General features: G+C 42.3%; 1 protein-coding gene across 1 annotated transcript in view; it reads left to right on the top strand.

The window, feature by feature from the left end:
- Positions 1-12,135, top strand: part of LOC142202392 (complement C3-like) — a 52,757-nt gene extending 40,622 nt beyond the window's left edge. The window contains exons 22-41 of the mRNA XM_075272486.1: positions 280-346; positions 511-600; positions 1,167-1,370; positions 1,459-1,534; positions 2,355-2,514; positions 2,709-2,804; positions 2,994-3,144; positions 3,623-3,786; positions 3,870-4,028; positions 4,366-4,428; positions 5,118-5,208; positions 5,493-5,547; positions 5,634-5,721; positions 6,727-6,816; positions 7,714-7,819; positions 7,941-8,030; positions 9,132-9,218; positions 10,321-10,404; positions 11,096-11,231; positions 11,729-12,135. Coding sequence (XP_075128587.1) covers positions 280-346; positions 511-600; positions 1,167-1,370; positions 1,459-1,534; positions 2,355-2,514; positions 2,709-2,804; positions 2,994-3,144; positions 3,623-3,786; positions 3,870-4,028; positions 4,366-4,428; positions 5,118-5,208; positions 5,493-5,547; positions 5,634-5,721; positions 6,727-6,816; positions 7,714-7,819; positions 7,941-8,030; positions 9,132-9,218; positions 10,321-10,404; positions 11,096-11,231; positions 11,729-11,861 — 2,190 coding nt within the window. The 3' untranslated portion in view covers positions 11,862-12,135. The remainder of the gene's footprint in view (positions 1-279; positions 347-510; positions 601-1,166; positions 1,371-1,458; positions 1,535-2,354; positions 2,515-2,708; positions 2,805-2,993; positions 3,145-3,622; positions 3,787-3,869; positions 4,029-4,365; positions 4,429-5,117; positions 5,209-5,492; positions 5,548-5,633; positions 5,722-6,726; positions 6,817-7,713; positions 7,820-7,940; positions 8,031-9,131; positions 9,219-10,320; positions 10,405-11,095; positions 11,232-11,728) is intronic.
- The last annotated feature ends 832 nt before the right edge of the window (positions 12,136-12,967 follow it).

Here is a 12,967-nt window from a genome sequence, read left to right as displayed (position 1 = left end):
ATGTACAGGAATATAACTACTATAATACTACTCCTATGTACAAGAATATAACTACTATAATACTACTCCTATGTACAAGAATATAACTACTATAATACTACCTCATATGTACAAGAATATAACTACTATAATACTACCTCCTATGTACAAGAATATAACTACTATAATAATACCACCTATGTACAAGACTATATAACTACTATAATACTGCCCCTATGTACATGTATACAATTACTTTTATGTTGTTCATTTCATGAATATAAATTAATTTTCTCACAGCCAGAAGGAATGAAGATCCTTAAAACTATCCAGAGTGTCATCCTTGAGCCTCTTCGTTCCGGGGCAGGTGAGATCTTAATATCGGAATATCCGGAGTACAAGTTCTTTATTTCTACAACTTTACGTGGTTCATTTCGATCTTGTGTTTGTCTCTCGTTATTTCCCGTTTCTCTGTTGTATATGTTAGTACCCTTGACCTAAACATCTTCATTTCTCCCAATAACTTTGCAGATAACGGAATCCAGGAAATAATTCTTAACACTTTTCCACCAAACGATATTGTACCCAACACCGACCCTGAGACTTATGTCAGTGTCAAAGGTGAGAAGTTCAGGGATCACAATATTGGTAAAGTAAGGGAGGGTCACAAAGGATATCTTGGTATCTAAGACAGAGCCATTGTGTAAGTTCTAAGCCACCACTCATGAGACATGCACCTTCTAGGTCCAGTTTAGGGTCCTTTCAATAAACCCCTACGCTTGACGTTATGACCAGGTCTTTTTGATAGTTATGGCTTTGGACTGTATATCACGCTTGTTGGGCTTCATGAGTAGCATAGGTCAGAAGTTGGGCTTGAAGACCCTCTCAAGTTATTGTCCTTGAGTGCTGAATCCATCCTTTCTCTCTACTCAAGACTTTATAGTACACCTTTTTGGGACAGCACAGGAGCAGTGTTGTCCATGTCCAATGGCCCTCTAACCCAATTATTATGATTCCAGGTGGTCTAATCAGAGAGGGGCTTGATGACTCTCTCAAGTTATTGTCCTTGACTCTTGAATCCACCCTTTCTTTCCACTGAAGACCATATTGTACCCCTTTTTGGGACAGTTCGGGAGCAGTGTTGTCCATGTTCCAATGACTCTCTAACCCAATTATTATGATTCCAGGTGGTCTTCTCGGAGAAACACTAGACAATTCCATTGATGGTGCCAAACTAAAGCATTTGATCGTGGTTCCATCCGGTTGTGGAGAGCAGATCATGATGAGCATGACGCCAACTGTGATTGCTTGCCGGTACCTGGATGTCACCAACCAGTGGGAAAAAATTGGAATGGAACGTAGAGAGGAAGCGGTGAAGAACATTAACCAGGGTGAGTGAGAAACCTGCTGAGGCAGGTAAGTAGGATGGTAAATGGTGAATAATAATGGTCTTTCACGATATACTTTGGTTTTTTTTAGGCTATATACAACAATTGGTCTTCCGAAAACCTGACAACTCTTACTCTGCCTTTACCAACCGACCAGCAAGCACCTGGTGAGTTAGATGTAGTCCACCATTTTATGTTCTCCACCAAATATGATTACTAGAGCACTAAGAGATAGGGATTCACCAGGGCTGAGGACTGCCAAGACTCCTTCCCTGCCACCCTCATAGGGCCCAATCAACCTTGACTTGAGCACTTCAGTAATCCAAGACAGACTGGTCGCTGTGGATGTAGGAAATGTTTCAGTCTGTCTGCCATGACTCAGATGGTCAACTAAATTTTAGATTGGCAACACCAAGATAGTCAGTATTGGTATTTGTGTAATATCCCAAATGGTCTACAGTGGTTTTCCAATGATCCAGTGGGTTAATATTGGTATGTTATCCATGATGGTCTAATGCATAAACACTTATTATTTGGGTTGAGCAATCGGGATCGGAAAAGATCGGATCCCGATCAGCCATCGAGCAAATTTCATGATCGGGATCAGCTGGAAAATGATCGGAAATCAGATTTTGAAATCTCAAGATCGGCTCAACCCTAAAAGTGACTTTTCCCAAAGAGAAGCATTAACTAGGGTTGAGCGATCGGGATCGGGAAAGATCGGAGCAAATTTCACGATCGCGATCGGATTGGCTGGAAATGATCAGAAATCGCATTTTAAAATCGATCCTGAAATCTCAAGATCGGCTCAACCCCAATTATTATATATTTTACTCAATGTATATACTGGGCTTTTCTGGGGGGCTGGTTACTAGGAGCACCCCCTATTAGCCCATTAGATTTTTGTGAATATGATGTGGGTGGATGGCCCCTTTTAAGTGTGATTGAATTAACCATTTCCCTCCATGTTGTTTTTTATCCTGACAGGCTCACTGCATATGTGGTGAAGGTCTTCTCCTTGGCTTATAAATTCATTCCCATAGATAAAAACATCCTGTGTGGCGCCATCACCTGGCTACTTAAAGAGAAACAAGAAGCGAATGGGGTATTCAGAGAGGATGCCCCTGTGATTCATGGAGAGATGGTGGTACGTTGAAGACTAGCCCATGAGTTCCGTTATCTGTTGAAGCCCATGAGTGGACTTACTTTTAAGCCAAGTTTTTGTGATGACTATGACTATGCTGTAAAGCGTATCACTAAATGCTGTTAACAGAGCAGAGGAGAACCTCAGGCAAGATGGCCGCCCCCATAATCATGGAAATCTATACCCTTTCTCTGTAGGGAGGAACTGGAAACACCGAAACCGATGCCAGCCTGACAGCGTTCGTCTTGATCGCCCTAGTGGAGGCAAAGAGCTACTGCCAGGACAAAGTCCCGGTAAGTCGGATATTACTTGTACTTCCAGGTAACCACTCCAAGAAATTTTTCAGTACGGCTTCTCTTTGTTCTGTATGCCAAATCACTTCTAAAGGCATTCAGCAGTATTGTGAATGCAGCTCTGGAGGTGACTAGACTATTAGCACTGATCTGATCCAAGAAGGAATAAACCATAAAGTCACTTTTCAGGAACTGGAATCCGGTGTGAGTAAGAGCGCTGCGTACTTGGAAGGTCGGATGAAGACCTTGAAGAAACGGTACTCCACCTGCATCACATCCTACGCTCTCTCCTTGGTGGACCGACTCCCCAATGCTGATGTACTGTTGAGAACCTCCACTGGTTAGTATAACATTGGATCCTTTGGTAACGTTATCTATCCAGGTTGGTTCCCTCTTGGCCTAATGAAGGTCTCCCATGTACAATGAGACCTCTCCAAAAACAATTACCTCTTTGAAGAGACCATCAATGTTGTAGACCAGATATTATGTAGACCTCCTGACTAGAAGACCACTGGTCATCTCAAGGACGTCTCACTGTCATCATAGATAAGTCTTTAGTCTCTCTGACTGTTGGTTCTTCCAAAGTCTCATGAGGTTCTTAAAGGTTGACCACCCCCAAATCAAGTTCATCTATTGAGGACCTATTGTTGACTAAGGATCTATTAAAATTGTTGAAACGCCAACACTAACTATACCATATGGTGACTACGAAGGACAACTAGAAAATTCTGAGTGGTAGGATCTGAAGAACTAGCTTGGTAGAGGACCCCCAGGTCTTCATAACGGTAACAGCACTGTATATCTTCTTCCATGTTTAGATGGTACCCACTGGGATGATTACTCCTCCGAGCTCTACATGATTGAAGCGACCTCCTATGGCTTGCTTGCTCTCCTCAAGCTTGGCAACTACGCCTCGGCAAGGCCTGTGGCCCAATGGTTGATCGAGCAGCGATTCTACGGTGGAGGCTATGGCTCCACACAGGTAGGCTGGCTCTCGATGAATGTTAAATTCAAGGACCTGAATATGAATGTCCACCATGTTCTTCATTGTTGTCTTTTTTCCAGGCCACCATCATGGTTTTCCAGGCCATGTCAGAGTACCAGATTCATGCACCTGAAATAAATGAAGTTGACATGGACGTGAGGCTTTCTCTTCCCGGTAGAAGTGGAGGTCTTACTTGGAAGATCAATACACAGAATATTATGCTCCAGCGCAGCGAGAAAGTAAGTGTACCTATAGTATATAGTTCCACCGAAAGGATATGAATACTGAACCATTGTCGTCTTTGTAGAAAATTTCTGTAAAGGGGTTTAAGAATGGAAAAAGTCATTATTATTTGATCGGTGGAGGTACGGCTTGCCACCCATCAGCCGAATGAAGAAGCTCTAGTGTTGAAGAGTGTGTGACAGTTATGGCTCATCTCGGTACTGCAGCTTAGTCCTGCACTGACCAATTATTAATGACTGATTCTAAGGATAGTAGATCAAGTCCCAGAAAATGAGTAAGTCATTATTGGTGGGGATGAGGTGAACATTTCATTATCTGTTATCTCATATACAGATGGCAATGAAAGGCGGCGAGCTTAAAGTCACGGCAACAGGAAAAGGAACGGGCACCCTAACGGTGAGTGGCCATATGGTGGATTCCCTGCCATGTCCTCCTCATGTAAGGTATACAGTGTTGGGTTGTATTAAACTTGCAGGAGATGAACACAGTACCAGCAACTAAGTCGGTTTTGGAAGTCTTCTTTACTGAAACTTTTTGGACATTCGATCGAGTTGCAAACTGATATAGTAACTTACTCTCGACACCGGTCTTCAGCCACTTGACTAATGCAAAGGAAGTCTCTCTCTATCTCGGTAAAATGTGGGCCAATATTATTGGAGATGCTTCGACTAATCGAACCCCACTCTCATCAAGTTCCAGCACACCATTGTACACTGTTCCCATCTTGGATTCCAGTTCGAGGTCCTCGGGGCTCTGTTGTTCAGTTTCTCCTCAATTGGTTTCCTCACTCACATGGGTGCTCTGTGAGTCTTGATATTCTTTGTTCCAATTGTACAGTCTATGCCAGGAACTGGGGTTGTACCAACCCAGTACTTTGCCCACCATGGGCTTCCATGATTGACAGGATGGCCTCGTCGGTAAGATCAGTACTCTCTATAACTCTGGGTTTAGTTACTGAACATGTTAGAATATTGATAGGCCAGTCATAAATTTTTACAAAATTTATTAAAAATCTCCCATTTTCTAATTGTACGTCTTGTCTCTCTGTATCACCACTGTCTTATGTCTGACCCGTATCATTCCAGGTGATGTCTGTCTACTATACACCATTAGCTGAAGGAACTGTCCCATGCAAAAAATTTGAGTTCTCGGTTAAACTTGAAGATCTTCCTAAAGGTGAACACTTACTTAATAAAATAAGATTGTATTTAGGGTCATAGAATTTAGAGAAAAAAATGTGAAAAACCCGGTCGATAGTTGGGAAGTCTTGGGGCAATGATCTTAAACCACCAAGGCCAGCCCAGTACATGTCCATGGTGTTAACGAGGACCCAGCTATAGAAGGTGCATTAGTTGTACTCAAGCCTTAGTATCGGAGGAGGACCAAAGGTGCCTATGAGGCCTAAAAGCATTATCCATGGCACGACATGGTAGTTTTATTCCATTTTCTTGTATCTTTAGGTGCCAAGAAACCCATTGGGGTCATGAAATCCATGTTCGTAAACATCTATATGAAGTAAGAACATTGTGACTTTTTTGGGACTCACATGTTGTCATGTACATTGTGATCCTTGTAAACTTATGATTGTGTTTCTAATGCAGATATCTTGGGCCCAGTGACTCTACAATGACCATCGTGGATTTGTCTCTTCTCACAGGTTTCACACCTGACACGGATGATCTCAATAGGGTTTGTTACCAAGTCCAAAAATTTATGATCCTTTGCTCATGAAGTTTTATAGTTTGTGAACCTTAACCCCGTAGGCTGTGTATGTTAAGAATCTGACGGGATATTTCAAGACACACCTAGTTGCTATAACCATTTCAGCGATAGCCATCTACTAACTTTTGAGGTCATCAAAGCAGCCTTCTACTTTGGACAACCTTTTCCCATATGCATTAAGAAACTACCTATAAAACATTCCTATAACATTCCCTCAAGTGTATCCGTGAATCCCTAGGCAAGGTTTTATTTTCTGCAGGAAGATTGAGCATAGACTGGGTGATCTCCAAAGCCATGTCAACATAACTTGGACCTATGTTGACCATACCAGGCCTTTTTGGCCAACAGCTTTCCATCTCAAATCCCAACATGCATGCTTGGCTTGCGTGGGCGTGCATGTTTTGTCTTTGAGAACATAAGGTTTTGATATATTGAAGTCCAAATGTCTCTTTCCTAATATCCACCATCAAAGGAAAATCAGGAGGACTCCATTCATGGTTGGCCAGTGCCAAGTTTAAGGTAAGTATCTGTTGAATGGTAATTTTGCCAAGACGAGGCCTAAGGATGAAGCAATCAGTGATGGTGCCCCCAGCTGACAGAACCCACTAATGCCATAGTATGTGGTATCCCAATGTCATGTTAGAAGGTAAGAAGAAATGGAGGAACTTCCTTTCGTCTTCCATGTCCAAAGGAGCCCATACTTCATCAGTTCATCAGGTCTCCTTAACCACTACTCTCTTCAACTTAAAGAGAATTTCCCACTTAGGGCCAAGGATCTGAATGTCTATCCTCCACAAGAGTATCACCATGGAAAAATCCATTATAATCTCACCAAAAAGTCTTCCGGCCAATGGCCACCTTAACATACGACACCATACAAGGTCCTCTAGATTCATAGCAGAATATTCTAGGATTACAAACAACACATGAGGTGTAACATCTACTAATTCTGTTCTCAAACTTTTGTTCTAGCTCACAAATCATGTGGACAAATACATTTCTAAATATGAGATGGACACGGAGCGTTCTGAACGAGGATCCTTGATTTTGTACTTGGACAAGGTAAGAAATCACTTAAGATTTGCAGAATTCCGTGAGGATCATTCATGTTCTCTCCTTCTTGACTATTTACCTTCTGTCCATCTTCACCTTATTTTATCTCACCCAATGTCTTCTCAAGGATAGTCTATATTTGGTCTAGCAATGTTGGACCTGATGTATGCCTACACTTCTCAAAATCTTCTACTAGGTTTGTGGCCCTCCATAACTTCTCCAAATCATCTTATCAAACAATAAACCAATTTGGGTAAAACCCAATAAAATATATAGAAAACTGCGCTGAACCTATATCGATAAAAAAACAGATTTTTTATTGAAGACACTTAGTAAAAACACACACACAGGTGTGTGTTTTTACTAAGTGTCTTCAATAAAAAATCTGTTTTTTTATCGATATAGGTTCAGCGCAGTTTTCTATATATTTTATTGGGTTTTACCCAAATTGGTTTATTGTTTGATTTTTGCCGCTCCCCTGTATAAGGGGACGTAAATAGAACTGCCGCTCATAGGAACCTTGTTGCACATCTAGTTGTGGTATATCCACTTTAATTGTCGATCTGCTCAGTGCACCTTATTTTTTGTACCAAATCATCTTATGACTGTTTCATATCATCTCAAGAACTTCTCTAAATCTTCTCATGAACTTCACAAAGATCCATACTGACTACTTTGGATCTTCTGATACATTTCTCCATGGACACCTTTTAACTTGGTTTTCCAGAATTTCGATCTGGATGATCTATCCTAAGGATAAGTCATCAGTAGGACTGCGTAGTAGCTGAGCTGCACCATTTGGGCCCATTTGACCCCAAAAAATGTGAAAAACTCTACATGCCAAATCCTTTGTCCATTATTTTTTATTTACTTTATGACATTTTTCTATTTGAATCACCTTTTTAGGTATCCAACACTGAGACTCAACATCTGAAATTTAGGATCCATCAGAATTTTGAGGTCGGAATTTTACAACCGGCTGCGATCACCATCTATGAATATTACGCTTTAGGTAACTTATGGTATACCATGTGCACTCTCTGAGACAGGACCATGTGACTGAACCTCCCTTATTTCTGACCTAGAGTCAGTGAATATTAGCGTGATCCAAAAATGTCTCTTTCACCCTCCAGAAAATCGATGTACCAAGTTTTATCACCCAACAGAAGAAGAGGGAGAGCTGAGGAAGATCTGCAAGGATGCCGAATGTCACTGTATTTCAGGTAATATGATAGGGTGGACAAATGAATTAACGTTACAGAGATGGAGTAGTATCTGAGGTGTACCAAGACCCCACTAATCTACAACAGGACCTTCCAACTATAATGGTAATTCTGGTGGTATCTCCTTACGTGTCACTTTGGGCCTCTTTAGACATCAAGGCCTAGGTGCAACCGGTACCTTTATAAGTTCTTGCATACCTTGAAACCTGGTCAACCAATGTACTTCACCCAAGGAAGGTATCTAAAAACCAGAATTAGTTCTTGATTAATAAGAACCTAGGTTACATTGAATGACAATACTTGCAGTTGTTGTCCTCAAATGCTAGTCCAGTTGCATTGATGGTCCATAAACAGTAGTCCTTTCATGTTAAAACATGGGTTGTCCAATGCCTATAGTAACAAAACTTTAGTTGTCCATTGTCTATGTTCCAAAAATATCTAGAGATCGAGATATTATTCCCACTCTAATTTTCATGGGCCAAAACATCTGAGCATAAAGTTAGTGGTCAAGGGACACCTATATTTTTACAATGGTGGCTCTGAAACAGGACTACTATGATGGTGCCCGTTATTTCCGACATTGTTTACTTTCGTTGGTGCCAGATCCTTAGCATCGCAAGGTTCTAGGTGCCAGATCTTGGTGACCTTAGAATACAATTTATTTCACTTGAGGTCCCCGGATTTCCATTCTAGATTAGTGTTCACTCTTGTGGGCCAAGAACCAGCAATGACCATGAAGAGTCATTCATGTGTATTCTTGAAGGACTCTTATGTCCACGCTCCTTGGATAGCTGTTGGTTGAGCATTCGTTTGGTGCAAGGTATTCAACACCAGAGATTACATTGATTTTCCTGTAACTCAGCTCTCTTCATTAACTTTTTGATAAGTTTGTGGTGGGCTTGTGCTTATACATAGCAGCTAATCAGAAAAAACAGAGCTTCAGTGTCAAACAAGGTTAAGCAACCTACTGGGGTCAAACATGATCTGATATGACTGAAATTGTCTCTTGAGCTACTAATGGATGGAGGAGCTGTGGGCTTAATGTATGTAAACATAAGGTGAATATAATGTTAAATGGAGATGTACCCATTTCTATTGCAGAAAGATGTACCCTCAAAAATGCCTACAAGGGAAAACTGGACCCAAATAAGCGAATTGAATTAGCTTGTGCTCCTGGAGTGGACTACGGTAAGGAGACACTCCAGCTTGTATCATCAGTTACCTCCATCAAGATGGTGGACAATAGGAATGGTGGTTCCTCATGAACTTCTTTTGTGCAGTTGGGACCTCGTTATCATTTCTGTGTCTTCATCCATTGTTCTCTACATAGCCTTGTAAGCTAGGGGCATGTGCCAGGAAGGTGCCAACAAGCCAGTCTGGATCTTTGCCCTGGCTGAAGAAAGTCTACCAAGACTTTGCTATAAATATGATGGAATCAAGACAATACTTGGAAGATTGTGTAGCTTTTGTGTCCATAAAAATCAAAATAGCTCCTATTTCTCATGGCTGGTTGTCCCAGGTGGACCATAGGGAATGTCCCATGTGGCCCAGTTGGTATCAACTTGAAGGCTCTTTCATGTTTCCTGGTTCCAAGTCAAGATGAGGGTACCAGTTCGTAACAATCCGGGTTTGTTACAAATTTTCCAACAATCTTGGGTTTGGACAAATTTGAGATTTTTGAGGTTCACCACCCACAAACCACTATTATACTCCTCGATCTCTTCAGATCCGGGAGTATAATAAGCAGAAGTCCAGGGGAGGTAAAATAATAAACTCAGATACTCACCTTCCCTCAACTCTCATGGCTCCCTTGTGGTGTCTAGTGCGTGTTCCCCATCGACTTGAGGCCTTTTATGTCCTCTTCTGTGATGTCATGGACCACAGGGGACCACTGAGCCCTGTGATTGGGCCTAAACGGTCACATGAAGAGTGCCAACATCACGGCCCTTGATGTTGGGGCACCCCATATGAATGCTGATGGCCAATCACAGGGCTCATTGGTCCTCCAGCCCATGATATCACAGAAGAGGACAAAAGAGGTCGGGGAATGCTCACAGGTCGCAGAGTTGAATATCAGCATGTATTATTTTCCTTTAAGATGAGGGCTCCATGGAGACATTTTGCCTCCTACGTGGTGTAATTCTTGCTATGGTCATGCGACTGTCCTTCATAGTCAAATATTGAGGGTATTGCAATTTGCAGGTAACATGTATGACCCCGGTCTGGAAAGTTCTATATATAGATCCCGATCTCCTGGCTATGACTTACATATTCTCTCTCTTCCTTACAGTCTACGAATGCAAACTGGAAAATATTGAAAAGACCGGGGCCTATGACATCTTCACCATGGTAGTCACACGCGTCGTCAAACTAGGTGGGTGAATGAAATAATAAGTGGAAACCCTAAATTTGTGTTTCTAGTTCAGGGTCCATGTGGGCTGTCACGTGGGCGTTTTATCTTCTTCTATCCTTGTCTATTAGAGTAAGATACAAGACTGTGTTAATGCCTGATTCTGCCATCACAATGGCCATAACCAGGGGTGTACCTGTGGGTGCAGTGGTAGAAGTTGCTATTGGGTCATGGACCTTCAGAGGGTGCTCTGCCACATAAAATATACCGCTAGTGGCACCAGGCAGGGTCCTCTTATAGATTTAGCATTGGGGCCCTGGAACCTCTGTCCTGTTTAGGGTTGAGCCGATCTTGAGATTTCAAGATCGATTTTAAAATCCGATTTCCGATCATTTTCCAGCCGATCACGATTGTGAAATTTGCTCAATCGCCGATCGGGATGCGATCTTTCCCAATCACTCAACCCCAATAGTATATTGTATATACAGTCGGGTTGAGCCGATCTTGAGATTTTTAAATCCGATTTCCGATCATTTTCCAGCCGATCCTGATCGCGATCGTAAAATTTGCTCGATCGCCGATCGGCATCCAATCTTTTCCGATCCCGATCTTCTCAACCCTATTCCTGTTTCTAATTAGTAAGAACAGCTCTGAAGCACAAACTTCTGCTCTGATAAGTGACCTACCAGGTGATCTGACCTTTCCCTCATTACAGGAACTGATGAGATAAAAGATGGCGACAAACGAAGGTTTTACATCCACAAAAGCTGCCGAGACTCGGTGAAGGTGAACGTGGGCCGAACCTACATCATGTGGGGGCGCAGCGAGGATGTCTGGGAAATGAAGAATGAGTGAGTATAGTGAGCGGGTCTACGGTCAGTGGTCGTATTCTACACACAAATCCATATCATGAATACACAAACACTCTAGTCACCTCCAGAGCTGCATTCACAATTCTAAAGATTAGCACATGCCTCTTATCATTTTGCGGCAGCCTGATTTACTACATTTCTGGAGATTTTTCCAAAAACTTTCCAAAATTTGGGGCACACTTCAAATTAGCTCCGATCCAGAGTAGATTTAAAGGGATCCATCATTAAAAAGCAATCTTTTGTGACTAACACGTAGGAATAGCCTTAAGAAAGGCCGCTTACTTACTGTGTAAGCGGCCATTTTTCTTGTGGCCACGGTCATCTCTGCCTGAGGCCTAGAAGTTTGACCCCCCAGCACCGGAAGAAGCACGCCCCTCAAAAAGCAGCGAACTTTTATCAGGCCACGCCCCGCAAAAAGGCCACTCCCACTTAGATATTTTGCTTCTTGCACCTGACTGTGTTTTGCTCTTCTTCAGGATGTCTTACGTTATCAATGGCGGTACGTGGCTTGAAACTGTCCCCACTAAGAGGGAGTGCGCCACCAGCGACCTGTGTGAGGATATCTATAATTTTATTGATCATCTAAGGCTGACCGGCTGCCCCCACTGAGGCCGGATTACAGCCCACCACCAGGGGGCGCTAGTGCCCTATGCTTCCAGCCAGTGAACGCAACTCTCCAAGACTTTGACTGCGCAATGCAACACTTTCTGGAAAATCTGGGTGACAACTTATATGGCAGCCATCATATGTCCTGCAAATGTATCACTTCAGCACTAGATCAATTTTACCATCTAGGAGGATTTGACGGCAATCCCTGCTGATGCGGCAGTGGCAGCCTTATTGGTTGTCGAAGAGCTTCCCCAACAACATATATAACAGCTGTAAAGAAATTCTATTGGTTTTCTATTTTTTTCATGTAAATAAAAGACGGGTTGTCACAGCCCCGCCCCTTGTGCTATCACCATGTATAGTCATGTGTTCTAATATACCCACATATCTATCTCAGATCTCAGCTCTATGTAAAAATTCACGAAATCTAGAAATCCTCATACTCTGGCGTTCGTTCCCAGCATTACCCTGCATGCACCACCTTCGTACTCCTCTGCACCCCTCCAGAAATCCAGAATATTCTATAATCCAGCTCACCTCCACTATTCCCAGACACTGACTCATGTTTCCTGCCTGGCTGTGACAAATATTATTCCTTCTCAGGGATTTTCCCACCTCTCAAGAAATTTCCCATGTCAGGGTTCATAAAGGCTGGACCTCTGTGTCTGCCACAGCAGGGGGCGCCATAACAAGTATGTACGGTAATATCCAGACACTGGGACTCTGTCCTGTGCAATTGAAATGTCCTTCTGTTTTGCCTGACCTAACCCTGCAGTAACTCATAACCACCACTAGGGTATATACCGTGAGTGAGTATACAATGTGGACAATGAGTTGAGTATACCATCACAGTTCAGTCCACCATTTTTTACCCTTAGGGTGCATTCAGACTGTGCAGTTGGGTACAATTTAAAAAATTGCAAGAATCCAATTTACTTATATGGCACCAAAATATTCGGTAGCACTTTACAAATTACCGCATGCAGATTTGTTATATTCTTCAGTTCAGTTTCTTATTTTTACAGGGAAAATACATTTACAGTACGTAATAAGCTTCATCTTTATAAATCAAAAAACGCAGCATTATAGTGTGGGAGCCACAGGTA

This window comes from Leptodactylus fuscus, chromosome 5 (assembly GCF_031893055.1).
Source record: "Leptodactylus fuscus isolate aLepFus1 chromosome 5, aLepFus1.hap2, whole genome shotgun sequence".
Classification (NCBI taxonomy): domain Eukaryota; kingdom Metazoa; phylum Chordata; class Amphibia; order Anura; family Leptodactylidae; genus Leptodactylus; species Leptodactylus fuscus.
This window is presented reverse-complemented; position numbering and strand designations above follow the sequence as displayed.